The sequence below is a fragment of the Amblyomma americanum genome, chromosome 5 (assembly GCF_052857255.1).
Source record: "Amblyomma americanum isolate KBUSLIRL-KWMA chromosome 5, ASM5285725v1, whole genome shotgun sequence".
In the NCBI taxonomy this organism is placed as follows: domain Eukaryota; kingdom Metazoa; phylum Arthropoda; class Arachnida; order Ixodida; family Ixodidae; genus Amblyomma; species Amblyomma americanum.
Window position 1 is genome coordinate 72,278,546 of NC_135501.1, and position 27,335 is coordinate 72,305,880.

The 27,335-nt window shown below is 44.6% G+C and overlaps 1 protein-coding gene across 1 annotated transcript; it reads right to left on the reverse strand.

Annotated features, from left to right (window-relative positions):
- Positions 1-2,722: 2,722 nt before the first annotated feature.
- LOC144134788 (uncharacterized) lies at positions 2,723-26,499 on the reverse strand. The gene is made up of 5 exons (XM_077667620.1): positions 26,447-26,499; positions 18,501-18,652; positions 15,482-15,549; positions 10,513-10,599; positions 2,723-2,878 (listed from the first exon to the last, which is right to left on the reverse strand). Exons 2-5 carry the CDS (start codon positions 18,650-18,652, stop codon positions 2,760-2,762), a joined length of 426 nt encoding a protein of 141 aa, XP_077523746.1. The 5' UTR covers positions 26,447-26,499; the 3' UTR covers positions 2,723-2,759.
- Between the last annotated feature and the right edge of the window lie 836 nt (positions 26,500-27,335).

A 27,335-nucleotide genomic window follows, 5' to 3' on the forward strand; every position in this document is an offset into this window, starting at 1 on the left:
TCATTTAACTACTCGGCTATAAACATCAGTCTCGATCTCCTGCGTGCGTTTTGCATTTCCCGTTTCCTTTCATTGTTCCTTTTTGTTCACTTCTTCCGTCCTCACCGTTCATCTTAATTTCGTCCAGGAATTATTTACCTCAAAAACTCACTGTGCCCCCAATTCTTGGTCAACCGCCCTATGTGGGCATGTGCCATAGCATGAGGACAACAACAACAACAACAACAACAACATAAAAGGGCGAGAGATAGCGAGGCATGGGGGGGGGTCCGGCGAGTCAGGGGCGCTTCGGCTGGAAGAGAGCGACGCCGGCTACTGCTCCGGTGAGCTCGCGTTCTACGGCTTCGCATCGTGGACTTCCTGCCGTTCCTGAGCCCGTTCCGGGGAGTCAACAGAGGACGCTACCACCTGCTACGGTCAGGGGTGTCTCCAGCGCTGTTGCCACTCATCCGGGTGGTGCCCCCAGCGCCAACAACACGGCCTTCATCTCCATGGGCGCGTGGACGGGAGCTTGTACGACGCTGCCAGCGACGCCGCCAGCGACGCCCGCCCCAGCACGTCGAACTCCACTTTGACGACGGGTACTGGATCCATACAGCGCCGCAGCCGCCCCTAACCAGCCGTGAGCACGAACGCCGACCACTAACAGTAGAACGCTAGTAGTAGACGCTGGTAGCTGTGTTTGCGGGTCGTCTCTATTTAGAGTCGGTGTTTCGTGTTAGTTTGTTAGTTTTTTGTGCTAGTGTGTGTGTCACGTAGGGTGTATTAAGTGTCTGTCTGTGTGGGTGCACCTGTCGCCTAGTCGATTCTTTCCGTTGCAAAGTTCTACCGTAAGAAACTAAGGCTGGCGTAGGAGCGAAACATAACAGGTATGTAAATAAAAAAACCAAAGCGGAGGCTCTGTAAATATCAAATGAGGCCTACTGGGGTCCACCTATCAGAAATTGACAGCTTATCGCTCATAACAACTGACATTCAATGCCGCAACAGAAAATCCCTTCAATGACACCCAAAATTCTCTATTTCTGGTGCTTTTTTACTGCAGGAGCTTGAAAACTCTGTTAATTTAGAAAAATATAATTTCAGTTCGTACAATTCTTTGAAAATCAGTGTAAATTTCTTTTCGGAAAACGCTTCGCACAAAATTCTCTCAAAAAGTGTTCTACTTCGGCGGCGGCGGAACGATGGAAGTGAAGCACTCGAGCCAGGCGAACATTATGCCCGCCATTGCAGGATATTTACCTATGTCAGAGAGAGAGTAGCATGTTTTATTTTGTGTACAAAGTTCACAGCGTCTTCCAGCTCTAAATTTCGAGAAAGCACAGACTGTTTATCCTATCATCTCATCACAGGGACAGTTGCCTAAGGAAGACCTTAAAGCCGTAGAATAAGAAAGGCATGTTCATTTGTTAGAAGAAGAAGAAAAAAACGATGTGACATAACATAGGAACCAACATCAGGTTCGTTTTCCGGCGCCGTGAGCAAAATGAAATACTGTGCTCGATAGGACGCCTTCAGCATACAGATGTGACTGGTGTGACGCAAACAAAGCCCATCGGCAGCGTCCATTCTCGGGAGGAGAATTGATACGTGGAAAGCTGATGTAGCCACGGTGTCAGTACGATTCGACACTGATATTCAGTTATCGTATTTTACAGAAATATTCATACATACCACCGCAGTGCTCTAGGAGGAGGGTTTTAATTTTTTTACTGAAATTTCCTTGAGTTTGCGCTGAAAACTTGTCGCTAATTGTAAACAGAAACTTTGGGACAGCAGTTAGTACATGCGACACGTTGCTAAGAAACTGGTGGGATGGTTCTCAGTTCTGAAGAAAGGCCGGACCATGCTAATAGCCGCAAGACAGATGAAACGGCTTTGCACTGACACGACGTTAGGCGCGGAATACACGAGGCCTAGCAATGTTGGGGGCAATGGCCTAATCTCGGCAAGCCTCTATGTATTCTTTTCTGAACTAGCCGGAAACTCCCTAGTATTTGTGTCAGTGACTCTGCTCTTTTGTGTTTTATTATTCATTAGTTTTTCCTTTTTTCTATCAACTTGTTTGAGAGAGATATCACAGGGCAAGTTCCTCAACTGCTGCCGCCCTTATTTGGCTGGAGGTGAGCAGATTCTGTGAAGTTTAGATTTTCAAGGTTAGAGGAATCATATCAATTAACAATTCATCCCCAGGAAAAGAAAGTGTGAGTTCCATGAAAAATAATGCAGGCGTGCTCCAACTTAACAGCTTTGAAACTTCAATCTTCGGGTCACGATGCAGTCTTTGGCGGCTCTGGCTGAAGGTGACTGCGGCGGAAAACAGTGAATGGTTGACGAAGTTTCTCTTGAATAATCCAAAGATTCAACGTAAAGGGCACTTCGCAAGAAAAAGCCCACGAGGCTTTACAAACTCCCGAGGCCCGTTACCACTCACCGCTACCTGACCACACAGATGTTTTTTATGTTGTGTTCCTGGATACAAACTTTTTGCTTTAGGAATTTAATTCAGGATTTCGAGCTCAGCTGCCGAACACTGTATCTCATGGCTACGTAAGTTGTTTAAGTAAAGGCGTCGATGTTCCGTTAAGTTGAGGGTTCTAGGTTCAGTCAGAGCTGTATAGAAGAATTCGCAAACGCTTTAAACATCTAAGGACTTCCACTTATTGCGGCAAAATGCAAGAAGCACTTAACTCAACAGACACGCCAAGGCAAAAGTTGTTTTCCACAGAAATATGGTGCGATTTTTTTTATTTGGTGGATTAATGGCAGATATCCTTGTCGTATTGCGGAAAGCGTACTTCGCACGTGTCTTCGTACTGAGATTCGCAGTCGTCAGGAATGGAGTCTGCCACTGAGCGGTCCACCCACAGGATACATACTGGACAGAAAAAAAGAGAGACAGCTGGTTTTCGGTGCACTGAAGGCTTGTATTGCAGTGACAACATTTAGAGAGATACTGTTCGAGCCCACTATCGTCCCTCCTTCCCCACTCCGGCCTGCACCCTGTGCCCAGAACCCTTCGCCTCTTCCCTCCACATCTCCATTTCCCCAGCGGACCTTTCCCCGTGCGGCCTAGAGGACCCTAAGACCTGGGGACTGGGACACCCTGTGGCGCACCGAGAACTCGGCCGTGCAGACCATCGCCACCGTCTGGGCTGCCAGTGTTTTGGTCTTTAGGAACATCGCTCCTTGAGTGCAGTGGAGTCGTGCGGCGACACAGGGGCGTTCTCCGAATTCGTCTCCAACCATAGAGTTTCTCCCTTTCTCGCTTCTAGCATAATGAATGCACGTTAATAAACTTTTGTCTACTTTGGCTTACTGCCATATTGCAGGGTTTTCTGTCCGTTCTTTCTTACACTTTCAGGCGCCCTTCCTTGTCTGCCAGTATTCTTTTTTTCTGAGTTACTCCTAAAGGCATCCCATTGTGGCTTTCCAATATTTCTGCCCAAGTACGTTGTTTTCTTACTGCTTCATTAAGCTTTCTCTCCATAGCCAATAAAGCTGTAGGTCTTGTAGCTGATAAATCATATTAATACACGTAATTAGTTTAAGCCATGATGAAATGTGACCTCATGCCACAAAGCGGTGTGATACAACGGGGGGAGACTAGGCACGTAGGCACTGATGAGCATTGAAATTAAAATGAATATTTATTTGCTAGCGGGAAGGGTAACAATGAGAGCCGTAGACAAAGAATGGGAGCACTCAGAGTACTTGAAGCGTACCACAAAAAGAAACCAAATGAAAAGTTGCTGGGAAATGCACCACCCTTGTGCCATGGTTATCCAAACGACGATCTGCGAAAACTTTTGCCATAGCGAAGACGCCAGGGGCGAAAATCCCCTTAGGGCAAAGCGGCAAGTGAACGCAGACTAGCCGAACGCACTTATGGCCGGGGAGGAGAGAAGCGTGTAAAGATGAAAGGGAAAAAAGGCGGCGTGAAAAGAGCCGTTGGTATGGGGCGCGGTTTGCGTTAATTAGTTGCAAGCCCACCCAGCAAACGCCGAGAGAGGGAGAGAAGAGGCGTACTTGACTGGTAAGGAAAAAAAAATACGGCAGACACACCTAGCACTCCTTGCGTGTGCGAATGCGAATGCATTACTGTTCTTGGGTGCATAGTTTTCGCGTGATGTTTGCTCACGCATTGAAGTTACCGTCTGCGAATTTATGGCTTCGCGTATTGGTTGCGCGATCTGTAACACCACCCACAAACACGCGCGCGCGGGTGACACCAGAAGGAACGCTCTAGGATCAACAGTTGCGCCACATTTTTGATACGAAAGTCTGGGAAGGCATAAAATTGAAGATGAATATGTCGTAGGGTCAAATCCCTTTCTCAAGCTACCCTCCACCTCGACTAGCACGTGCAAGCTATCTGCAACGAGAAATCGTATGACATCACCCGAAACGGAATACGGCAAAAGGTTGCGCCACAATTTTGGTAAGAATGTTGTCAGGAACACGTCAGGTGGAGGTCGGAGACTGCCGAGTACGCATATATGAACGACATGTATGCGATTGTCTGAAGTGGCGGTGCTCGGCTTCTGTTTGCGTCATGTGGTCGCTTGATTAATTCACGCTATTTTTCTTTCTGTTCACACTTTACCATTGTCAAGTACACACACAAAGATACACACTTGCGAATGGAGGCGGCTTTTCCGGCAAAGGAACTGTTAACTCTCTCGCTTTAAAAAATCGTCCACATGGGGACTGGACACCAATAATCATGTGGGAAGAAATGTGGGAAGGGACAGGAGAGAACCAGACAGTGGTTGAGTACGTGCTTAAGCCACTGGACCACCTTAACAACACGAGGGAATTAGTAAATCGAAATATGAAAGCTGCCCAGGAGGCCGCCAAGGTCTATTATGACAGAAACGCTCGCCTTCGAGGTTTCACCGCTGGCGATCGCGTGATGATCCTCCGGCCATCGAGAAAAAACAAGCTGGAAGTTCACCGGGATGGTCCAGTAGAAGTGTTGAAAAACTTTCGGAGACGAATTACGTGCTAAGGGTTCCAGGCAGGGGAAAACAGGTGAGAATCTATCATTGCAATCTGATGAAGCCGTTCGTGGAACGCAGTGGGATCGTCAATCTGACTCTAAATGAACCAGAAGAGCTGGACAGCGAGAGTCAGGGTTGGAAGGGAGGTGCGGACGCTAGTGACAACGTGGGAAACATTCTGGCTCACTCCGTGAATGCAGATTTCCTAAGCGGGACACAGGTCGACACGCTAAAGCAGTTGTTGAGCGAATTCGCTGACTTATTTAGCAGTCGCCCGGGAAAGACACACCTCCTGACACACGAAATCGAGCTCACCTCTGATGAGCCGGTACGGTCGAAACCCTACAGGGCATCACCGCGGCAAAAAGAAATAATGGACGCGGAAATTCAGCGCATGTTGGAGTTAGGGGTTGTAGAGCCAGCGGAAAGTGACTATACCTCACCGCTAATTCTTGTTGAGGCCCCAGGGAAAGATCCTCGTCCCTGCGTGGATTATAGAAAGCTTAATGAAATTACCAGGGATCAGCTATACCCGATTCCCAACATAGAGGAAAGGATAGAAAGGGTGAGCGGCGCGAAATTCATTTCCACCCTCGATCTCGTACGGGGATATTGGCAAGTTCCCCTCTCAGAAAGCGCGAGCAGGTATGCCGCTTTCATCTCCCCAGCGGGAACCTTTCGACCCTTAATGCTTAGTTTTGGGTTGAAGAATGCCCCCTACAACTTCTCGAAACTCATGGACATCGTACTGAAGGACATGCAGTGCTTTGCACTCCCTTATTTAGACGATGTGGCAATCTTTTCGGAAACCTGGCAAGAACATCTAGAACACCTAAAGACCGTGTTTTCCAGTTTACGACAGGCTGGACTGACACTGAAGGCAGAAAAGTGTAGATTTGGTTGTGCACAGGTGACGTACTTGGGCCACGTTGTAGGCCAGGGAACTAGGAGCCCATCCGAGTTAAAGATTGCCCCGATCGCAGCATTTCCGCAACCACGGACGAAAACGGCCATTCGCTCATTTTTGGGATTAGTTGGGTACTACCAGCGATATATTCCTAACTACTCACAGCGGGCTAGTCCCTTAACTGACGCGTTGCGAAAGGGAGCACCTACTAACGTAAGTTGGGATAACCAAAAAGAAAACGCCTTCAAAAGCCTGAAGGAAGCACTCGTGTCCCGACCCTTGCTCAGGACCCCTGACTATGGGAAAGAGTTCATAGTCCAGTGTGATGCCAGTGATAGAGGGCTGGGTGCTGTCTTAAGCCAAGTTGGCTACGACCATGAAGAACACCCAGTTCTGTACATCAGCCGCAAACTGACCAGTAGGGAGGAAGCGTACAGCGCTTCCGAAAAAGAGTACGCGTGTTTAATTTGGGCAGCGCAGAAGTTGTCGTGTTACCTGTACGGAGCAAAGTTTGTATTTGAGACTGACCATTGTCTTTTAACGTGGCTGCGACAGATGTCCCCCAAAAATGGTCGCTTGCTCAGATGGAGTCTGTCTCTCCAACAGTACAATTTCTCGATGCGTTATAAGAAGGGGAAACTGCACGGAACTGCTGATGGCTTGAGCAGACTGATGTAAGCGGGAGAACTAAGAGGAATCTCCTCCTGTGTGAGTGTTTTTTTTTACTTTGTTCCGAGTAATCCGGCTGTGGCAGTTTCAAAAGGAGATGTTTCGCGCTCAGTCGGCAGAACATTAACCCAAATTTGAACACAATTTTTTAAAAGTGTATTGTTGTCAATGGAAGAAGCCTGGTGATTCTTTGGCGAAGTCCGAGCGCTTGCGGGTGGGGCAGTGCTTTGCTGTTTGGAACGTCCCACCTGCGCTTTCCTTTGTTGGTGGTGTTTTGGGTTCTGCCTTGGGGGCGATGATATTGCAATCCAGGGGACCAACATGGACGCCATCTCATCTCTTCCTGCACAGCGGTCGTCAACTCTGGACATTCGAGATTTTTCAGGCCGCGGAGGAGCTGGAAGGTTTCTGGCGACAGCCGGTGGTCTGATTCAGCTGCGTATTCGGCCAGGACACCTGCAGCCGGGGTCCCTGCACGGCGATAGGCATCTTGTTTCCCACGGCCGGTCCTCACGTGGTTTATTGGATTCGAGACGGATGATTCCACTGCCGTTTGTAAACCTTGTTCCCGGAAGATCTACCGTGCGGCACGGAGGCAGTTAGCGACCGCCAGAACCGAGCAGGGGTGACTCACCCCTTCAACTATGCCTGCTCGCCGGCGCCTCGCCCATTCGGACTTCCCTGAAGACGTGTCCGGCTTGAGCGTGAGAACTGTCGTTCGGACGCGAAGACAACGCTCTCTCTGATGGGGGCGATTGTCCCGCGGCACCCTCTTTCTCCGGCGAGGCATGTGACGGGGGCGTGTCCCTATGTGAAGTGGCGTGTGTGTACGACAACGCAAGTTAGGCCAAGCCTAACCTGGCGAAGACTTCCTCGAACCTGGGGAATCCTAGGGACCGGACCCTTTTTAAACCGAACGACGAGTGCCGTGAGAAGAGAATCCTCGATCATCCTCAGATCTTCTCAGATCCTCCGACCTTCCCCCATCACCCTCCAATGGGTTCCAAAATCTTGTAAATAATGTATAATAAACCCCCTGTACAGTTTCCTTCATAACCAAGTCCGACAACGTCATTCGAAGAAGCGACCTGCGGCGCTGAAAGAGTCAGCTCACTCAAGGACCCCTCATCTCTAACAGCATATAGTATCCAAAAAATGTTGTCAGTATCCGCTTTTTCGCTAACTTGTTGCCCGTCTTTCCACTAGCGTGTTCACATACGTTACCTACATCGTCTTTTTAGAGTCTCGGGCAAATAATACGCGTGTAAATAGATTCATAGATGTTCTGGCGATGAAACCCTAGTCATGCTTATCTGAGATGACATCGGGCATGCTCTTCACTTGACCGCGCGCATAATAGAAAGCTTCACGTTAGGTTATAGGAGCGTCGCTAACTTGTGTCTTGACGTGTAACATTATTTATGGTATGAAGCCAGTGTTTCTCTTGCAACCGCTGGTTCCCAATTTGCTATTATTAATAATAATAATTGGTTTTTGGGGAAAGGAAATGGCGCAGTATCTGTCTCATATATCGTTGGATACCTGGACCGCGCCGTAAGGGAAGGGATAAAGGAGGGAGTGAAAGAAGAAAGGAAGAAGAGGTGCCGTAGTGGAGGGCTCCGGAATAATTTCGACCACATGGGGATCTTTAACGTGCACTGACATCGCACAGCACACGGGCGCCTTTGCGTTTTTCCTCCATAAAAACGCAGCCGCCGCGGTCGGGTTACTATTATTGATAAAAAAAAATCTTTTGGTCCATTGGCATCGAAACTTGGCGTACGGCAGTGGTGCCAGAAACCTCAGTTGAAGTCATCCTGGTTTCGCATGATGTCAGCAGTAGATCACAAGATAACGTGTCGCGTAGAAAACCAGTGATGCCATCATCAAAGAAAAAAAAGGATTTCTTCTGGAGGCCCGGGGAATTGAAACGAGCACCTTCAGATGGCGAGGGGAGCGGGCAGCTGGCCATAACACTGTTCCTTTCTTAATATGGCATATACTACGCTGAAATTATATTCTGTTTGCACGCACTAAGGCCACCACACCGCTTTGTTTCTTAAAAAGTAAAGGTTATCCCAGTGTATTCATTTCTATACGACTTACTGTGTGCGAATGAATAGGTCTGTCATTAGAAAGTAAGGAATCTTTAATGAACCTCGCAGGAGAATTTGCGAAATGAGTGTTTTCACATTCATAGCACGTAAGTATTCTTGAGGTGTCCTCCGCAATTTTGTCCGGACAATACTATCACAGATCATTAGTCTGAGGTTCATAAGCTGCGAAAGTACTAGTAGGATTTGGAGGTGGGCAGAGTGATCTTCAAAGTTGTTTTTCTTGTCCAGCACTGCACGTTCTGCTCAGTACGCTATGCAAAAATGTCTTCTACCACGAGGAACACTTCCAAATTGGCGGTTTACCTCCATTGAGGTATCGTGTCGAAAGTGTTATTCGTACGCTCATATATACATGTGAATATTGATTTGGTTGCTTCATTGAACAAATTTCTCCTGCATTCTTCTCCCACATGCGCTCTCGAGAAGTACACGAAGGTAATCAAGGTTATTTGTAGTAGCTAGCAGGACCTGTAACGTTGATCTCCCCCAATAGAAGACAAACAAGATGGGTACACGACAACGGGCCAACAACATTTTATATATTAGTAACCCTGATTTTTTTCGTGGCTAATTCTACCGGTGTATTTATCTTTTTGGAAACATGGTTATAATAATAGGCTGACCGTTATTCACAATAAGTCGAGCAGGCTTAAGTTGGCAATATAACAGTACCTTTAGTGCATTATCATCGCATGAAACACAGCCGCTAAAAATGAATTCCCCATTCTGGCCACCTTTTACTGGGGGCACTGCCAGCAGAGAACGTTTTTCAATGCAGTCGTCCGTTTGCTGGGCGTAGAATTCTTCGTATAGATTAAAAATTTTTTGCAATGGAATCAATACTTGAATCTGGTGCCCATGATCGTAACATACATACCATTTTCCTATATTTTTTTCGATAAACGCGCCAAATACGCATGCACCCTGCTTTGCCTAGGAGCTATCATACTTGCGGTACAAGCATGTTATTGTCGTTGTTAGTGGCTATTTAATAATAAATAACAATGGAAGGAAAAAATGTTTCTAGCCTCGGCATCTGCCATTGGAACCTGAAGCACCCGCTTTTGAACATCTGGGAAATAAATATGGTGCTGATGATGAAAGCGCAACAGAGTACAGCAGACTACCCTATAATAGCACTAACAGCGTGCGTATATAATTAACTTTCTGCTGTTGTAGTATGCATCAGTAAAAAAAGAGCCTGCTATATAAAAAGAGCCGACCTGATCTTTATCATCCCCTTGCTGATGCACTGTCTGCTCTAAATGCGCTCACTACCCTGGTTTTAACTACAGTAATAACCTGTTTAACTGAGATTTGCATTCCTCTCCTTGTTAGATGCCCTGAACTCCTTGTTGTAACAACGACTTGACGGTCCCCATGAATGATTGCTGAGTGACAAGTTAATTAAAAGGTGCCAAATATTGACTAAGGAAATCAACATGAAACTTCAAGCTTAATGGCCAATACAAATGAATACTTCCTTCTCTCGTCCCTGAAGTCGGCTGCCTTTATCACTTCAGTAAATAAACACTTGCAGCATGGTATAACTGGTAATGGTCTAATTTGGTACGATATTTAAAACAAGTGAATTTTCGCTCATTACACAGACCACATTGACTCCTGGAGTTAATATTATTGCAAAGATTATATTATACCATCTCTGTGAAACTTATGAACCAATTTATGCAAGTAAAAAGCTGCAATACGCCTTGTGATTAATGCGCGCGAGATTCTCTTTTAACTTTTCTAACTTTTTTCTAACAATTGCTGACTGCCTGCCACTACATTGAAACAATAAAAAGGATGTTCTTACAATCATCTCCGTGGTAAGGAATGATCGCCACCAGGCAGTTCTTGTAGTTGGTATATTTGTAGTATGCAGTGTAGGGCTTTGATATATCTGAAAACAAAGGCATGAGATTGCATTAAAACATAGATAAATAAGTGCAGGGTGAGTAAATTTCACGTAGACACGACTTACACTTGAAAAATGAAATACTTTACCTCAGGTAAATAGAAACTTAGTCATTTCAAGAACTACTTATGTGATCATTATTCACGTTCCCTAGAATTACTCGTCAATTACATTTCAAACAAGAATAACTGGTGAAGAAACCATACTCCTTTGGGAATCGCTACAAGTCTTAATGTTTGATAAAACATGCTTAAAGTGGATGCATAACAAGATGTATTCATTTTTGTTTCGTTATGCGGCGTCAATTTTGAATTTTAAAGCCATGAAAATCTAAAGCTCTGCACTTTTATCTCGGTAAACATGCATTCTTGAGGCCAGTTCTCTTAGTAACGCGTCTAGCGTTGCTTCTCAACAGATACGGTTGATGTAACAAAGGCCGCACCTTTCGTAAGTGCTGCAAAAAGACCTTTTGGTATTAAGACTCAGAGTAGTATTTCTATATGTTACAACCGTAGTAATTGTTTACGTTTTTAGCAAAAAGAAAGTCTCCTATTGACGTCTTGTTCGATTTTACGGGGCACCTTTAGCACAGTTTTTGTCGTATCGCAGCGCTTAACTTCTCCTACCTCTGGTTTATGGCGGTTTCCTTTTCTTAGAATCTACTCTGCTACCCTGCCTGCAGTTTGGTTATGTGTTCTCACTACATGCTTGAATAATTTCATTTCCTCGCTCGACAGGCCTTATCGAAAGCTACAAGAAGCGCTCTGGAAGGCGGATATCATTCCACGGCTCACTAGCTTTTGTGCACTGGTTGACTTACTGTGTCACTTTCTATTACAAAAAAAAGGAAGCAGCAGACTCTGAAGATAGCAGACATAAGGGCCAGTCTTGTTGCAAAGCTGGAGCATTAGTTTCGAAATTTTTTTGTAACCAACAGCAGGTTTAATCTTTGGAGGCAGTCCTACAGTGACCTTCACGCCATGCTCACTGAGAGTAATCTAGGTGTATGTTTGGGAAAATACATCCTAATGGTGCTACGTCAACTTATTTGTGACAGTGAGACATTTTGTTTTCCCAAACGCTATGTGACACAATCAGCATGACAGAATCTGAAGGCAAATCGCATTGGTTATCCCTAGCAGGAAACGGATTCCTTTGAATTCATGGATTGCGACATTTCAGAACTGTTTGTAACCTTCCCCAAAAAGAACACGTCTGATCCGTACCCCACAAAAAACATGTTCACAATACTCTGATATTGCAATATTAGGACCGAATTGCGTCAAGCTATATACGGGCTCATTTTTTTTATTAAGCAATAAATTTCAGTATTTCCAGGCGGGGGAAGATTGAAAGAAAGAACAAAGATCTCACTCCGCTTGTCAAACAAGTTTTGCTGTTTTCTGTGAACAGCTTTTCAGCTAAGCATTTCTGTAACATATTGTCCTCAGGTCTCATGTAAAAAAACATGTGACAGCGATAAATGTTTAACAACCCATTATTGCCGAAAGGTAATAGCAAGAATCTTGGGATTTCACTCGTTTTTTTGAAACAGAATAAAAGTGCAACAGGTGGAAAACATGGGTGGAGGTCGTAGTAACTGCTAGTCTGATACCTGCTATCAAGCAAAGGCCGCGGAATTAAAGGGAGTGGAAAAAAGAAAAGATGCGCAACTGTGATACGAGAGTAGCACGGAAGGATTGGGTATTTGAGTGAAAATTTTATTCCTACATTCTACTTGATTACATTGTGTCATGCTAGCACGTAATCCCTCCCATTTAAATAGACTCCAAGCCACAAGAAGCCACTTTAGGAATTTCTGCCTAGACTTTTAAGCGGTGTTTTCTGCGTGATGTTGAAGAAACGGATTTTGACTTCTGTTTACTTTGCCCTTTGTGAGCCAATTCTGCTTCTGTGCATAGGCAAACAGCATCCGCAACCGAAGTTTCTATTCTTTCAGCACCGAGGCTGTACAGTTTGGCAGGCGCGTTGAGGCATGTGAAACGGGTGATACGAGCTCATGTAAGCACACGGAAAAGAAAACTGCGCGGGTTACCACCTTTCTACTCTTTTCCTTTTTATGTGTTCACCTTCTCTGTTACTGCGCAGACAAAACTGATTCAATGCCTAATCGAAAAAATAAATTTATTGCACACAGTGGTGAAGCTCTCTTTTCCGCTATGATTACTTAACACAGAAAGTTGCTCCTACAATGATTAGGGACTGCAATGAAAAGATTCTGCTTAGATGCCAGCCCCTGGCGGGGGGCTTTAGGAAGCTGTTATCGAAATACTCGATCTGGATTTCTCTGCTGGGCAGCTTCTGCTCCGTTTTTTTTTTATCTTGGCGTTCGTATGGAAGCGTTTCAACTCCATTTGAGATCGGTTTACTGTTCCGCGGCGGGCAAGGCAGCTTCTCGTCTCCGACACTTTTGCTTACCATTGCGCATACGAGGCTTTTCCTTATACATAGTTCACCTGAAGAGTAGTTTCTGCTGCGGGCGCTTCGTACCAGTATTTTTCTAACAAAACTACTATGTCTTCCCGGGAAGGGCAGAGCTGCGGCTAACGTTTGCTGCCTATTTCCTTTACCGCTTCTCCTCAGTATGGCATCATATCAGCTGCCATGCGCACTGAAACTCTTGCTCTAAAATTGTGACGTCATCCGCGTTTAACAGGCTACGAATTATAAGCTTCGTTTCGACTGCAGACCAGCTTCGCTGAGGCGCAATCCGAGAAAACATGTCAAACCCTCCACAAGTACAAGTCAGAATTTAAAAAAAAATGCGCGAAAAATTAAGTGTTCCACCGGAAAAAGGTTACATCAAAAAATACCCCAGGAAACGTCATGCAGCTTTTGTCACGTGGCTTTAGAAAACTGGAGGACTTGCATGCATATTGCAGTTGGCTTGTAAAAATAAAATGATCGTAAAGCTATGTGCAAGGTATGCACAAACAAAAAATATGACCGCCTTGAAGGTTTACTGTCTATTCATGAAATATATTTCAGTGGTCTTAGTAATAGAAGTTTCCAGTAGGGCCTATACGAATTCACCATGGTAGAACAGCGCAGAAAAACACGAGGACGGAACAACCACGGCGACACGAAGTCACTCCCACCGTTATATTCACGCTGCAGGCTTGAATAATTCAAGAGAGTTGCATCGGCGAACGAGAAGATTCGGTGTCATTATCGATTCCCTGTCCAAGAGCCTAATACCTGCAGCGGAGGTACTCCTCTTGGCCATTACATGTGAGGTCCCGTTTTACTACACTGCTCGCCCAAAATTTTCTTCGTGAGGACTCTCAATAGAAGAGTAGCACGTTTGGAATGATCACGCGTTCCGTTCTTTAAAACTTCACCTTACCGCATGCCCTATGCTACATTTTTTTCTCCGCCTTTTTGAAAATATATTTGTCGATGCCAGGAATACCAGTGGGGACGTGGTACCTTTTCTGGACAGATGTGAGCTCCAACCAGCTATTTATATACATACTCTACATAGCATTAATTCGAAATAATTTATACACCCGACTAAAGGCAGCACCTGTGCATCGCCCGGTGCCGTACTTGGGAGCAAATAATCTAAAAAGAATTCCGGTAGGAGCAACTGTCTTTGACTACTGGCTAAGCTTCTTTAAGGGTGCTGTATCCCAGGAGGCGCCAGAAGAAGGCGGCTGTATGCTGCTGTATCTTCGTCTTCCAGCACGCACCGCTGTGGAGCTGTCCGCCATTTACAATAAAATTTAAGCGCCGGTATGGATAGCGATGGCCGACTATGATGTTGTAGTGGCTGGGATGCTAAGAACAGCATCACATGAGCTAGTCTTATCGTGAATTTTTATCTCTAGGTGTGTGGTGTCCGTAAACATTTCTTTTCAATGGTTTAGAGGAACAAAAATTACTAATGCAAAAAATGAAAGCAAGGTTTACTTCATTTATCAAGATGGTGTTGCACAGGGCGCTACCCACGCATACAGCCGTAGCGATAGCATTTCCTGCTCCTTCCCCAATTCTATGCGTTCTTTCTTCTTCATTTCACTCTTACCACGTCAGTTCTACAAATACTGTGACTCGGAAAAGACGCCATGTACTAGCCGATTTCTGTTTCTGCCAGCAAGATATCTGCAGCTACCTGGCAAGCAATGTATCAGACTGTGTGGTGAAATAAAGTGTAGTTTTTTTGAAATGCAGTACATTAAAAAGTGAACAGAAAAGTGCTGTTTTCTAGTAAAGTACGCACTTCATCAAAATCGCTAACGCGTGGCCTTATGTGCAGTGCCTACTTCAATATAATAAAATTCGGCAGAGGCACTTAAGATTGCTCACGAGTGAGAATGCTAAAACATAACTTTTCCTGCATTCTCACCTACTACCACGCACACAATGCACACCTCCCCATACACACACACACGCGCGCATACCATTTATAAGGTGCATATGTCGTCAGTTTCAATCCCTCTTGCAAGCCAGCCTCCAACTTAGTACGTGTAAACTATACGCAACGGGCAATCATATGACACTGCTGAAACGCTGTGCGACAAACGGCTATGTCACAATTTTGGTACGAATGTCGGGAAAACTGGCTCCACATGGAGGTCTGGCAGTGGCGAGTATTTATAGACGAGCGGCATGCACCGGACTGTCTGAAGTGGCGGTACTCGGCTCGATGTGTGCGTCATGCAGCCGCTTGATGGCGTCACTATATTTTGCTGGCCTTCGCTGGAGTTTCCTGCAGCATTGAGTACGGACAAGCACCCACGCGCACGCGCTGGCACACACACACACACACATTCCTCCGGATTTTCTCCTAATGGCAGTTTTATTTCTTTCGCATTGAAAAATCCTTTTGCTATAACTTACGCACCATTGTCGAGGAAAAAGGTTACTTGGTCAGGTGTAGCTCCAGGTGTAATGTCGAATGATGAGATATTTCTGCAAAGGCCCAAAAGAGAAAACAAGATTCAGACGGTGCCTTTATTCCTGGAAAGGTCCACATGCTACTCAAGCGCGATCGTAAGTGTTCATAATGAGAACGCAGATTATGAAGCGTACATTTGGCTTCCACTGACAGGGCACGGGCAGTGCGCGTTCTTAACAAGGTTCACTCCTTGAGTCTCACACCAAGGTCGTCGTAAGCAATTTATATTCATTCCAATGCAGCATAGCACTCGTATATATAAGCTTTGCCTCTGCCAGAGAACACGCAGTTCTAGTTGATTGGAATGTGAAGGCGACGGTGAAATCAAGACAACGAATTGCTGCGAACTTTAATAACGCTTGGTATCCCTCTCAATGTTTAATGACCAACGTAAGATTTCGAGATAGCCTATATTATTTAGTTTGCTGCAGATAATAGATACTGTCTTGGTGTAACTGTCACGGTGGAATATAAAAAGGCGAGATAAGTGTTTAAGGATCATCTGTGATATCTGTTCAGCCACACAGGCTATTATGGGATCAATCATTAAGTTATACGTATTTAACAATTACTCCCAACCTTTGCTCAGGAAAGTCTGCAAGCGTACTCAGTACGCAAGAAAAACAAGCCGTACGGTCATTCGCATCCTCCATATGCTGACCTCAAACAACTTTCTTTCATACTTATTCAATGCACTTCAGAGAGTTTGCGCTGTTGTTTCCCGACTGCTGGCACCAGGTGCATTCAACAGACTCGACGAAGTTATACGATGGCACAGAGGGAGCGTTTGTTCGAAATGCCTATACAGTTCAAAACAACCTTAGTAACAAAATTCCAGTGAACAATGACGGTTAAAATATAAGCTTTCATTAGAAGAGCTCTTGAACACAACTCAGTAAATTATCAGTCCTATGTTATTACGAGCGCTTTAGAAGGGATGAATAAATGAAAAGCATGGCGAGATAAGAGCAAGTAAATATAGCAGTAAAGAACGGCGAAGAAATTTTCTCAGCAAGCAAATATAGCATTCGATGTTAGTATTGCTATAAATGAGCTCGGAAACTTAACTAAAGGCCATAAGGCTTCAAATAAGGGACGCTAAGAAGTGAAGAACGAATTGTTTTAAAGGCTCGGATGAAGAGAAAAACATTTCTTCTTATTTACGTGGTTGGGTTATTTGGAGCATACTATGCAAATTCTTTCAGCGGCCTTGTTCATTGTAGCACAGTAAATGCATAAATTTCAATTTGTAATTACATCATCTTGAATTCACTGCGTTTAAATACATTGTTCGAAAGGAGTTCGCAGTTGCCTACGGTAGTGGTAGGACTGAACACAAGCCAAACCTGTTTTTTTCTCCAAATGCTTGTGTTTATTTTGTGAATCTCTCCCAATTATATGAAACATAGAGCTCAGTACTTATAAGGATGATTAAATATAGGCCAAAAATAATTGAATTGCATATTTCCAATACTAAAAAAATTGTGGTGTGCCTATTCAGCGAGGTCGAGCTAGCGAAATATGAGTAGAGACCTTGGAACACGCTTCGCTTCGCCGCAGAAAATACGCGCTCCCCCGTCGCGGCATCATCGACACCTACAAATGCATTAATTCGTCGTCTGCTGGAGCACTGCGCGGTATTACAGCGCTATTGCGGTCTCACGAAAATTCTTGCACCCTAAATGAAACAAAGATCAGATTCCTCGCTTCTACCGAGATTCGGACATTGTGTCCCGGATTCTGGGACGCCGCTGAAGAGGTCTCACATAACAGTGTAAGAACACCCTGTTTCTAAATCCTTTTTTTGCGCCCTCTAATTTTATTCTCTTCATTCTCGTATTATTCCCGCTGCGGTGGAAATAACTAGACCGGTTCTTAACGCCCAGATAAGTTTGGCGGCATTGGTCAGCAAGCACATTTCTGAGGCTTATTTTCGTGTAGTTACCGGCGACCCTAATTATCTCTTTGAAAATATTAATTAGTACGCTCTGCTTACTTCAGAAGTGCAGAAATTAGCATGCATATTTTATACATCGAGTACATTTGAATGGTTTTCATCTCACAGAGTTCTGATCTTTGTGACAATGTGAAATCAAGCGAAAAACGTTGCAAAACTATTCAATGACTTCTGACGGATAGGTCACGAGAAATTACATCTTCAAAATATAGAGTTAATTTTTGTTCTGACACGTGTTATGCTGTACTCGTTATTCGGAAGGATGTCAAGGAACTAAAGCAGGATGTGAGGAAAATGGCAGCGAGAAATAAAGAATTGTGAGAACAAAATACAAGGCTACAATCGCGGGTGGATGAGCTTGCGGAATCTCAGAGAATTAGAACCCTTGAAATAAAAGGTCTACCTATTGAAAGGGGCCATGAAACAAACCGTAAAAGACAGATAGGAGCGGGTATTGTTGAACCTGATATCGACATTTGCCATAAATTTGAAACGGCTAATTACGAGAGCAAGGATGTTGTCCTGTAGCTTGGTAGCTGCAGTTGGACTGGTTGGAGGTTCTGATGACGCCTCAAGGTCACGTGACCTAGGTGCCCAAATGGCTCCTAGGTTACTTCTCTGGAGATATTGCGTGGATTTTTCACTCATGGTCAACAACGCCGACAGCGCAGCGCCCACTTGATATTTTCTGCAATACGAGCGCCTTAACGCTGTGGCGTTACTATCAGGAGTAATCTATTACAGCTTTCCTCACAACCTGAGTCTGTTGGGGACATTATACCCCATATAAACAGGCTAAACCATTATTTTACACATTGAATTTTTAGCAGCGCGCGAGAGTGCATTTATTCTTTCATAGGTTGGGGCAGTAGAACAAAAGTGGGACTAGGCAAAGCGACGAGACGAGCGCCATGAGTCTCTCTTCTCTTGATCATATTCGCATTGGACCAGTAGACCACGAAATTTCGTAATCACACAAACAAGGAGAAAATGCGAGGCGATACTCACTTCCGAGTGCCCTCAAGACCTTTGAGGCTCCATACGTAGGTCGCCACCTTGTGCTGTGAATCGTAGCGCGTCCGTTCAGCGTTGAGGCACTTGAAATCGGGGCTGTCGCTTGAAGTGTAGACGGCGAGAAGGTGTGGCAGGGAGTTTATCATCTGCGGAAAGAGGAGTGAGTTGCTTGGTCGCGTGAGCAATGGGCGCCTGCTGCCGCAACACTTCCGGTAAAGAGAGAGAGAGAACGAAGTAACGGCATAGAGGCTAACAAGGCACTGCACCCAATTGGCTGCAATGCACATCGCGAGGCGAGCATTCTGCTCGTATGAGTAAACAGGCAATTACAAAAAACGTTCTGTCTGTCGTTTACTTAGCAAGACATCTTGGACACAGGTTTTACGTTTGGATTAAAGAAGTCAACAAGAGATAATAGCGCGAGCAGTTTGTTTTCAGGTTGCCGCCCCTCAAGTCGCTGGCCCTTGAAACTGACAGTCTTTCTGAGCTACTCATGTTATGTTATCGTTGTTAAAATTGTAGTCTACAGAAGATTTTTAAGCCTCAAGTTTTCTTTTTTGAATGCAGTTGCTTGGCGGACACAGTGCTCTGTACTTCTTTGTTAGTGCAGTGATTCCCATTGTTATGCTAAAGCCTTCAGCTATGAAGTTGTTTTAGCTTCCATTCGCAGAATCTCTCTCTCAAAACCGTAGGAAAAATTTGCCCACAACTGGCGTCGGCACCAATGGTCCCTGAAGACGGATTCTGCACCCGAATGGCCTTCAGAACAAAGGAACGATCACACACGAGGTGGACAGATTCAAGATTAAACATTTTCACGGCCGAACTCTACTTACCACACGATCATGCTATCAGCAATATCAACGAAGATGTTGCAACAGGCATTTATAGAGAAGAATGGGGAATTCGTGAGCGAAAAATTTTCAAGCGCTTAAAATGGAGCGTTATTTGAGTCACACTAGTAAACATAGGGAAGCACTCTAGCACATAGGAAGCAAATGTTTTGTCAGAATTGTTTGTCTGGTTGAGTTTGATAACGTACGTATATCGCGAGGCGGGTGCATCGAAAACTACATATTTAAAAATTCCTTCGTTTCACTACCGGCTAGGTTCCTTCCTCAAGAGTGAGAGGGGCCAGCCTCGCCTTGAGTACGCAGAGGGACGTCCCTCAGTAGCTGACGAAACAGGAGAGGATTCCAGCGATCATCCCCGCACAGCCTCGGACCGTTACTCAAAGTGGCATACTACAAACAGGTGCCCTCCCCAACCCATGCGGCAAGAAAGCAGCCCCCTTTTTCCCTTGAGAAAAGAGCTGAGCGGGCTCCGATACGATGAGATTTTTATATTAAAAATTAAAGTTGCTGATCTTTCATACTTAATCATAAACCTATGGCACTGAAATGAAAAGATAGGGCGTTGGAAATTTTTCATCGCTTCGGTCCGCAGTATACACTTCACGGTGCTGGTACAGGAGGGGAGAAAACAATCATTGGAGCCGTTCTCTTTTCCTTCAAGACTTGGGGCAGTGCGGGGCTCAACCACGTTGTAGTCGGCAGAAATGCCGCAGCAGCCGTTAATTATGCGGAATCAGTGTAGGGCTAGCAATCATTTTTTGGTCAAGTAATCACGCTGGGATATGACTTCATAGGAGAATACGGCTCGGCTGCCCTCAAAACGATTTCACGCGGCTCTACACGAGATTGGGATGTAAGTATGGAGGGTTGAGTGCTTCACTGATGCTCAAAAAAAAAGCAGCAAGCGGAGGGTTGCGTGCAGCAGCGAAAGCGACATGGGACACGGAGTGAGCTTTCGGAATGGAAGGCATTTATGGCGGCATGATGTCAACATGTGCAATCAGGCAGATAGGTCGAGAACGCTAACCAGCTTGAAGCAGAGAACAGAACATGGCAAAGAAAGTGGGGGCATGTAAGGCAGCTGATGTATTAAGGAGACGCCTATTAAGGTTACGACTTGTGCTATATGATTAGTGTTCTTAAAGTCTCCAACGTGGGTCCTGAAAAATATTTTCTCCTTATAGCTGCACTGGGCAATGAGAGTTCAGACCACGGAACGTTGCACAGGGGGGCCATCAAGCAGCTCACAATCAAGAGCTGTCGCTTGACAGTCTCTGGTTTTATTAGTAGTTTACTCTGAGGGCACCTCGGGCAGCCGCAAGCCCGGCGGGGTTGCAGTTCGCTTGTTTTTAAAACAAAGTTGATAAAGTGCATGCGAGAACAGCGATTAGCCGACTGCACCGTGCCCGACTGCGAAAAGACGACGCCTTACAAGGTCGCGTTCGGGCCGCAAGTCGGAGCCGACGCGCGCACCTTTGAAGTTACGAGGGGGGTCGCGCGTAAATTAAAGCTTTCGGTGGCACACCGCATGACGGACAGGATGTCCCAGAGATGGGCAGAAAAAGGTGGGAGCGCTACTAGGGCAGTGTGTGCGGCTGTCACTTTGTTCTCCCTGCCGTTTTGCGTGTTTCTGTAGGTGTGCCGTAAGGTGCAACGGAAATGCGTAGTGTCCACACGGAATTCACGTGGTGCTCGCGAGTCAACAACCACGTGAGCCCTGGTGTGCTATTAGCTATTTAACTTTGAACCAAGTTCTCCTCATTTACTCTGACAAGCGCATATCCTATGTGTTACAAAAGGGCCTCCGGAATGGTAGCAAAAGAATTTAAGAGTAGCTTTTTAGGTAGAAGTGAGGGATCGGGAGACCGAAGAAGACCGGGGAGAGATATCAGGGCAGGTCGAACCAGGGCAGATGGACCCTGGGGAGGACATGGGAGAGACTGGCGTAAATCTGACGAGGACATGGCTTAGGCGAGAGCTTGACGGATGAGCCAGCACCTCGTGATAGGCAGTGCGTCGCCAGTGCCCCTCTGGACTAGTGTAATTGTTTTGCTTTCTCTGTGTAATACTGTGTACATAGTGTCCAGAAGAAGTTCTGTAACGTGTCGCCGGATCATCAAAGCATCACGAGACATTAAGATGAACACAATCAATCGTCAGTCACCAACATCGTTCTCACGGCTTTCAGAATTAGGAGATTGACCCAGCTAAAGAAAAAGAATCGCGACCTTCAATAAGCAATCTAAGCACATTTGTTCCGAATTCAAAAAAAAAATCTCACTGCTTTACCCGCGGCTGTAGTTTTTATTAAAACAGCTATCAAAACAAAAACACAAAATTAAATATTAGTGCCCAAGAGAGAGAGAGAGAAAAGTATCGTGCGCTCCTAAGTACATATTTCCTACTTGTACGCAGAGCAGCAGACGGCAAGGGACGCCCCGCCGCGGTGGCTCAGTGGTTAGGGCGCTCGACTACTGATCCGTAATTCCCGGGTTCGAACCCGACAATGGCGGCTATGTTTTTATGGAGGAAAAACGCTAAGGCGCCCGTGTGCTGTGCGATGTCAGTGAACGTTAAAGATCCCCAGGTGGTAGAAATTATTCAGGAGCCCTCCACAACGGCACCTCTCTCTTCCTTTCTTCTTTCACTCCCTCCTTTACCCTTGCCTTACGGCGCGGTTCAGGTGTCCAACGATATATGAGACAGATACTGCGCCATTTCCTTTCCCTCCAAAACCAATTATTAATTATTAAAGGGATGGCGCACGAAATAGGCACAGCATAGTGATCTTTCATCGCGTTGACACTTCCTGGTCTTTTCATGCCATACAAATATTTATTGCGGATTGAGCTGCATGGTTAGTGAATCATTTAGATGGCTTTTCATGCAGGTGCGTAGGATCAGTTCGCTTTCTTCTTTGCTGCTGGAGAGTAGCGTAGATGATGGTGCAAAAAGTCTGCGTGCAGAAACCCAACCCACTAAAGCGATAAGGAATCTCTCGAGAGGAGATTTAAGCAAAATTATCTAAATTTCAAATTTGCCAACAGAAACAGCGGCAGTAGCGCCGAAGTTTGCGACAGGAGAATGTTGCCGCCGCCTTTTGCTATTCACACCACCGTTCCATTCCTGTCTGTTTATTAGTTTGCTGTGTATTGTTCAGGCGACTGACTCAAAGATTAGACAGTGGAAGATAGGGCAGAATCATAGCTTTTTTTTAAGTGGCGGAAATTTGCATCCTGGAGATTCTTTAATTGCATACAATATCAACAACACGCCACTGAAACTTGCCTCCATAAGTGGCTAAATCCAGCCGGTGGCAACGTTCATTCGCGCTTGACAGTGCTGTGCTTTTACTTGTTTCGCCTAATAGAAAACTGGAAATATACGGATATGAAGAAAAAAGAGGCCGTAAAGAAAAATTGTATGCTCTTTATATTTAGATCGAATTCTTTTTTGCACGAATAAACAACCCGAATTTTTAGTTCAACGGCTATACCTCCTACCTAATAGGCCTCGTGAGACGTCTTACTAAATTACGAGTGAAATAGCACACGCAACACTTGATTTATTCCGGGTCAAATAAACACAGAATGACATTTAAGCTCCACCTCTATGTTCTCTTCAGTGGTTTTTCTCCACAGAAAGTTAATATTGTTTGTTCAGGTTCAGATATTTATTACAACAATGTTTCCGCCTTTATGATGGTGATTTTTTTTCAGGCGCAAGTGCAGCTTTGGCCAAATAGTGCAAATACGTAAGAAAATTTCTTTATATAGAGCAAGGCAAAGGACCCAATCTCCCGGCATTTCACCCTAAATGAGCCGAGCACCAAGCATGAGAAATCTCTTACAATTGTATCACCACCAGGTTGCCTATGACAATGAGAATTGAGCACTGCACCTCCTGCTTGCTAGGCGAATACTCAAATCGCAAGGCCACCGCTGCCATTCCAGATCTATTTGATACGAATATTGGTTTGTAGTGAAAGAAATGCGCAGTAACTGTCTCAAATCTGGTTGGACACCTCTACAGTTCCTTAAGTGAAGAGGTAAAAATTCTATGAACGCATACAATTAACGCTGTATATGTCATCAGTTCTAATCCCTATCGCAAGCAGCCTCCAACGTGGCTCTAGTAAGTGTACGCCATGTGCAACTAGAAGTCGTACTGACACCACCCGAAACGCTGTCCGACTAAAACTCTTCCTCACAATGTTGTACGAACGCAGTAGGGAGAATTGGCGCCACAATAAGGTCATCTAGGAAGGGGGGGGGTGTATATAGAAAAACTGGCATATATATGACTGTCTGAATTGACAGTGCTAGGCTTACTGCGTGCTTACTACTGCTGCTTGATTCTGTAACCCTATTTTTCTTTCCATTGCTAGGATTTTCAGTTACCATCTGCGAGTACATAGACTAGCAACACATACTGGCGGCTTTTCTCGTATAGTGACTATTAATGCTTTCGCATTAAACGTGAGATAAACTATTGTGCTAAGATGTTTACGGGATCACCTAATCTTCTTAGAGGTTGAAAAATATGACTTATAACATGCTGCCTGCTCTGGCACTGATAAAAATTAGACCACAGGAAATAAATGTGCGGTACCAAACATTCAAATTTCCTTTAGGCACTGCTGACGTTAAAATCCACATAGAACGCATCGACGGCGGCTCAGAAGAGAAGCCTTTGATGCAATTTACGCGCTTTCATACACCAATTGTTTTACTGTATGAAAATATACAGGGCTGCTGCGATATAAACGCTAAATTTTCAAGAACTTGCCGCCATTTTTATGCATACATCAATCTTGTTGTAAGTACAGGTAAGTGAAGCTAAGTAAAATAAATTGAGGTTAGGCACACTACACAGAGCGTTGAAGGGTTGACTGCATTGATTATAAATTCCGAGAGTACGTTTACTCAATGACTTCTGAAAAGCACAAGGACATAAATGAATTCAAAGAAGAAAATACCTCGGCGAATGTGTCGTAATTGTTTTGACTTACATTGTAACGCTGCTGTGGCTCTTTGGTGGCTGTTAACGGACACAAATATTATATATTTATATATGAGTGCAGCGCACATTAAAAAAAATGTTTGCTCTAAATAAAAATTTTCAATTTTAGCTGGCGCCTTTGCATTTTTTCTTGTATAGCTCGGCGTCAACGCCTAGCTTCAGCCAGTGCATCCTTATTAAGCGCGTGAAGACGTACGAGTGCCTTATGCTAAAGTGCACTGTTAATTAAAAACTGTCTTCTAACGTTTTGCGATATCAATTTTTTTCCATTTAAAACAAACATTTCGTCGCCTAAACATTATACTCAGTCTGCAAGGAAAAAACTTTTTAATTTGCAGACAGCCAATACATGCATGCAGGTTTAAACAGTGATGGGCAAAATTACTGCAGAATTTCGCAGGGACTCGTAAAGGGAACGTCAAAATATAAAGTTCTGTAAGTAAACACTAAGAGACCGTTGCATCAGTTTCGGTTCCTAAGGTTCACAAAAAGCTCGAAATTTGGAGAAAGGAATTGATGTCATTAGTGGCGACATAACATGTCTGAAAAATGGCTGACAACGTGTTACCCAATGTTGCACTATTTGCTCAAGTATTATAGGCTGCTTTCGCTATATGGCATAAAAACTCAACCCATCATTTATATGAAGGAGTCTAAATTCACCTCAAACAAGAAAAATTCCTGCTCGCTGAGCGGTCACTTAGAAAAAGCAGCGAGTTCGTGTTTTGCACTATTTTAAATCAAGCTTTCAAATTTTTAGCATATGCTATATGTTATCAGTTATTTTGCTGTTAACTTCACATTGGTTAGTAGTAAGTCTCTGTAGTGGAATAAACAAGTCTTTGTTTGTACAGCCGTGTCGTCTTTCGAACGTGTCTGGCCTCTTATTGATTGTAAACAACAGATATCCCACCATTCCCTTGCTGTATGCTATGCGGACACGTAGAGATCTTGTACACTATTCGAACGCTTTAAAAGTTGTTTCTAATATCGATCCTACTATCCGCACTGAAAGCTTAGAAGGATAGTTTCTTAAATCATGGTTAGTGTAGGAGGGGGTAAGTTACGGGCATTCATTTTGGGGACAAGTAGCAGGTTGCGAAGAGCTATTAAAACACTAACAACTGTTTTTGGCGTGTCAATTTGGAAGGGTCGTGAAACATTTCGCGATTTCAAATTCAGAAGAACATGCAAACGCGCTTCAATTTCGGGTTCTTCGTTGCAGCTCTTCAGGAGAAAATTCAGGGGAGCACTTAAGTCCCATTACGTGCATCAAGGCGAAATATTTGTTGTTGTCCTCTTGAGCACTCTAGCTCAACACGAAATGGCCTCACGCTTCTCGAATTTTTTTCGGTACCAATTCACGACATACTGTACCTTCTTTATATCCAGTGTGTTATATACGGTTCGAAGTTACAACATGTTACTCCTTTATATACGTTGTGTTCGCTATATCCGGTTTCAGGTTACGACATATGCCTTCTAAAGCAATCGTTCAGACTGGCTAGGTGGCCGAGTGGTTAAGGCGATGGACTGCCAATATATTGGCCTCTGCCCGTGTGTGTTCGAATGCCATCCTAGCCGAAATTGCTTTTTCATCATATCTGACTGACAGATGGAGGGGATAATTTCTGAGGACTCACAAATCCAGTCCACAGCGATGATCATGTAAAGGATCTCGCCTTAATATATGCATGTTAAACATTTCGATGGATTAGGCGAGCAAAACAGTGGTGCAAACCGGCAACACAGAGAGGCGTTCATGCGTGTTCCTAGTGATCTGAGGCACATTTCCTTCGCAATCACCAACGAGGAACCCATCAGAGAACTATGCGCAGTTCGGTGCGCTTACTTTATTTTGATATAATTTATCATTTATTTGTAGCCGGCGGTGAAAATGAGCTTCTGGTGAAAATACTATTACGGGACGAAGATATTTTTCTCAAGAAATGGACACTCTTCGGTAAATACACTGAGATATGGAAACCTTTTGTTAAATACACGACTCTTTCTTTCGCTTAGCGACCATTTGTAGCGCAGGAGCAGCTCGCTAAAAAGCCTTACCTTGAACGAGTCAGTGGGAGCGTGTGGATGCTTTGGATTCACTGAAGCACCCGCAAGTGCGAACAGAAAGACGCCAATCTGGACCTGGAGACAACGCATATTGGTGCAGTATGTTCTCTCAGGTGGCCAAGACAGTGGTGCTAACCGAGGTCCGCGAGGGTATTATATACACTCGAGGAGAATGTTCGTGAAATGACGCGCAATGCGGCGGCAGTGGTGATGCTGCAGAGTGGGAGGCAGGAACTAAAGTTGTAATTTGGACATGAGCTTGTAAAAGTAGCGCACAAAAACTGAAGGATTAGCGCGAAAGCGAACACGTTGCGTAATGCAGCCTCTTCACTGCGAAAGCTTTCGTGATTAATAGCAGAAATTTAGCGCTGTCAACCTCAGTTCCTCTCCTTTGCTTTTTTTGTAGGAATTTATTTTCAAATACAACAATGGTGTCTATATTGTTTTCAGAGTATTTCTTTCTCAGATTGACGAACACGCTGTTCTCACGCTGGGTGGCAGATTGAACGACGCTCCATTCAATTGATCGGCCTCCTGTAGTTCAATCTATAAAAAGCGGAACAAAAACAAGGAGGTATCAAACTGACAGGAAAAACAACACGCATGTAGTTCATCGGAGTGATTCTCCAAGGATGTACAGTGGCCCAGGTTGTCATGAAATCAGGACAAGGGATGCCAGTATTGCCAATATAAAAAGTTATAAAATAAAGATTTTTGTCTTTGATGGCGTCGGAGCACAATATTTGGCGCCAAACTTATTAAGGTGAATGGCCTTATCCACATGGTTGACATCTGCACAGAGAGCACATCTTTTTTGGCGGTTCGCTTTAATAAAAACAAAACGCACCTCATTTACTTATTGCCTTACAACAGATTTACA